The sequence below is a fragment of the Octopus bimaculoides genome, chromosome 18, assembly GCF_001194135.2.
Source record: "Octopus bimaculoides isolate UCB-OBI-ISO-001 chromosome 18, ASM119413v2, whole genome shotgun sequence".
NCBI classification, from domain to species: domain Eukaryota; kingdom Metazoa; phylum Mollusca; class Cephalopoda; order Octopoda; family Octopodidae; genus Octopus; species Octopus bimaculoides.
In genome coordinates this window covers 10736128-10739739 of record NC_068998.1, presented here as the reverse complement: position 1 = coordinate 10739739, position 3612 = coordinate 10736128, and the positions used below count along the sequence as shown (strand labels likewise).

Sequence of the window (3612 nt, the reverse complement as noted above, 5' to 3'; positions counted from 1 at the left end):
AATTTAAGGGAGGAGGAGGATAATCGATTACATCGACCCCAGCGCGTAACTGGTACTTAATTTATCGACCCCGTAAGGATGAAAGGCAAAGTCGACTTCGGCGGAATTTGAACTCAGAACGTAGCGACGGGCGAAATACCGCTAAGCATTTCGTCCAGCGTGCTAACGATTCTGCCAGCTCGCTGCCTCAGTAAATATAATACTTAACGCTCCAGTTTGTCTATTGTCTCCACGTTCTGATTTCAAATTTCGCCGAGCTCCAGTTTGCCTTTCATCTTTTCGGGGTCGAGAACATAAGTACCTGTTGATCTCTGGGTTCGATGTAATCGGCTTACCCCTCACCCGAAAATAGCCCTTGGGGGTCCATATAAGATTTTGTTGTTAGAATTTCTGTGCAATAACTGGGCTCTATTTCTACAATACACAAAATATTTTTTTAAAATTTTACTACAAATCTTAATATTTAATTGTAAAAATATAATAGGATTTTTAAAAAAACATGGAATGTTTATAAGGGTCCATCCCAAGTAAAATAAGAATCAGAGGGAGTCCAAAGGTGAAAAATCCACTGGTTTAGTCGAACACACCAATCCCAGTAACTTAAGTTTGGTACTTATTCTATCAGGGTCTGTTACCGAACCGCTAAGTTACAGGTACGTAAAAAAAAATGCCCAACACCAATTGTCAAGCGGGGCCCGCCCGCCCGCGCGCACGCACACACATACACACACACACAAATACAAACGATGGGCTTCCACACAGTTTCCTTCTAGCAAATTTACTAACAAGGCATTGGTCGGTCCGGGTTTATAGTAGAATAAATTTGTCCAAGATGCCACGATGTGGGATTGAACCCGAAACCACGCGGCTGCAAAGCGAGCTTCTAAACCACACATCCCCTACCTGTTATGTTTTTAATGGTATGTAGGATTACATTATATCACGTGTCCTTTCCTGATTTAAAGGTGACAGTGCATGTGCTTTGAAGAAGGAGATTTGACCGCAAGTCGAAATTTCATATAGAAGCTCAACATCCAACCGTGGATCGTATGGACAACATCAACAATAACAACAATAACAACACAAAGCCCCTTCTTGATTGCTGAGAAATCTGACGTAACTGGACCCGGAAGTGACGAACGATTACGTCACAGAAGCAGACACCTGCTTAGGTTGATGTTTTAGCCGAAGCCTGAAGCACTTTGTCATTACGCTGTGTTGCCTCTTCTCCCGCTCATACACACGCATTCTCACTTTTTCTCTCTATCAATGTATGTATAAGCAAGCGAACAGCAGTAAACAGATACCTATATAAAAGATAATAAATATATACACATATTATATATATATATATATATCTATAGATTTTATATGGTGTGTTTTCCGCCTTGCGCTGCTATTTTGCAAAAATTATCTTTATCGGTAAGTAAACGTTTATAACCAGTTACACAATTATTTTCCTACATACTCATGTTTCTTTTTGCTCTCACTCGGTAATATTAAGCAATATTGTATTGTGTATGTATCAGCACTATTATTATTATTATTATTATTATTATTATTTACGATGTAATAATATCAGTTTGAGGTGTGTTATTTCGTTGCACCTTATGTTTAACGTTCGTACAGCTGTTTTTGTTGATGATAAAGTAATTTTTTTTAATGTTCAAATGCTTTCTTTCGTGTTATTATCGTAAAGTATTATTGTTCTTGTTTTTGTGATAAATATTTTATAAATGTTATTACGATGAATTTTTGTTATTTATTGTATGTTTAGATGCTTCTCTGTTAGTCAGATTATATTTATGCGTATATAATGGTATGTTTTCTATTTTAAGATGACGATTGAAACCTTTTTTCAATTTAATTCATTATTTTTATCGGCTTAAGCCATTGTACTTACTATCTCCAACCTCTTGGGCCTTTATGGCCGATAAAAGAATGCTACCTTTTTTCTATTTTCCTTTAAAAACTTGTAGCGTTTTAACAGGTGACTTTACTGTTTCAATTATTATAAAAAATTGTTTTGCTATATAACTTCATTCATAGTTTGTTAAAACAATGAATCAAGAAAACTGACGAATATATACACTTGAGCGTATTTTAATATACGTTTCGTGTTAACATTTTTCTTTCTTTCTTTCATCAGAATTGAAAGATAAACATGAATGAACCGAACAAAAGGCAATAACAATGACAACAAGACGCTCGTTTGATTCACAAAGAGAATCTTGTTACTGAATGTTATTGTTTGAAAATTTTCCCATCTGTATGTTTTGTTTCCATACGTATTTCCTACGTCAGGGCCGGATTGAGTCCAACTGACACCCTAACTACAATCCAACAATGGTTCTTCTCATCGACCCTTCCATTGTCTTTCAGAGAAGACTTTAAGATAATAAATATTGAATTTGAAATACTTAATAGATCAACAGATTCAGTTTTCTAGATTATACCACAAGCTAGGCCTCTTTTTGTGGATGTGTATGTTATTTACTGAAACAACGGGAAAAGATGAAGATTTTCGTAACTTTCATAAAAAAAACAACCTGTTATATTATATCTTTTGCACCAAGGTAAATTCGACATTGAAAAAGAAGAAAATCTGTTGTACTTTCTTTCCTTTGTCCCCCAAGCATGTTGTTATTTTGTTTAACAATTTAATGTAGGTACATGCCTTACACAATGGACAAATTCGTTTATGGAAGATTCCAATGATTTTATGTTCTTTTATTTCTTAACCTTGTGTGTGTGTAATATATATATATAATCGTTTATATAATCGTTTGAAAACTTGGTCTTCAGTTCCATTCATTAACTCGCTTTGTAAAGGAAGAAAATAGCTGGACAAATCTACCCTAGAAAACGCTGACGTCCATCCTTATAAATACTCTTATTGTTGCTAAGTAGCACGTCACGTTTGATTGAGCAGGTCTACGTTCAGAGGTAATATGACCGTCCCGTCTTTATACAGATGTCTAAAAGTGCCATTTATGAAATATGTCGCTCTTATTTTTTCTCTCTCTTCCTAAAGGCGGTTTGGTGTTATTTGAGGAAGATTGACTGGTATTTCTAGCATGTCTAGCTACCACGTACTAGCGGCGAGCTCTTTCGTTTGCCAAAACAATCTAGTGGACTCCTTCACTTCCATTATATACACGGGAGACTCTAAGTGACCGCTTGCCTGGCTAGATATAAAAGCAAAGTCTCCCTTGATATTAAAAAAAGATAAAAAGAGATTAAAAAACCCCCATAAAAAGACAGTTTAATAATTAGATGAGATGGTTATGGTTGGAACGATTTGATTGCGGCACCCCTCCGGCAAAGCAGACCAGGGAGGTGGCCGGGGTGGGTTAACCCACCATCCTCACAACCTTGAAATGAAAAGCTAACAGTTTATAACTGGCAAACACGTGTCTAAGTCAATTAGCCTAAGTCGTTTACTAAGTAAATAAAATACAAATAATGCGAATTTAAAAATACATTTTTTTAATATAATTACCACAGCGTACACATTCCCAAAACAAAAAAAAAAGAAACAGGTAACAATAGATGTGAGAGTGTGTGTGTGTGTGTGTGTATATATATATATATATATATATATATATATAT

The 3612-nt window shown here is 35.5% G+C and overlaps 1 protein-coding gene across 1 annotated transcript in view; it reads left to right on the top strand.

Annotated features, from left to right (window-relative positions):
* Positions 1-1158: 1158 nt before the first annotated feature.
* Positions 1159-3612, top strand: part of LOC106874749 (BTB/POZ domain-containing protein 17) — a 92444-nt gene continuing 89990 nt past the window's right edge. Inside the window, exon 1 of the mRNA XM_014922590.2 lies at positions 1159-1422. Coding sequence (XP_014778076.1) covers positions 1372-1422 — 51 coding nt within the window. The 5' untranslated portion in view covers positions 1159-1371. The remainder of the gene's footprint in view (positions 1423-3612) is intronic.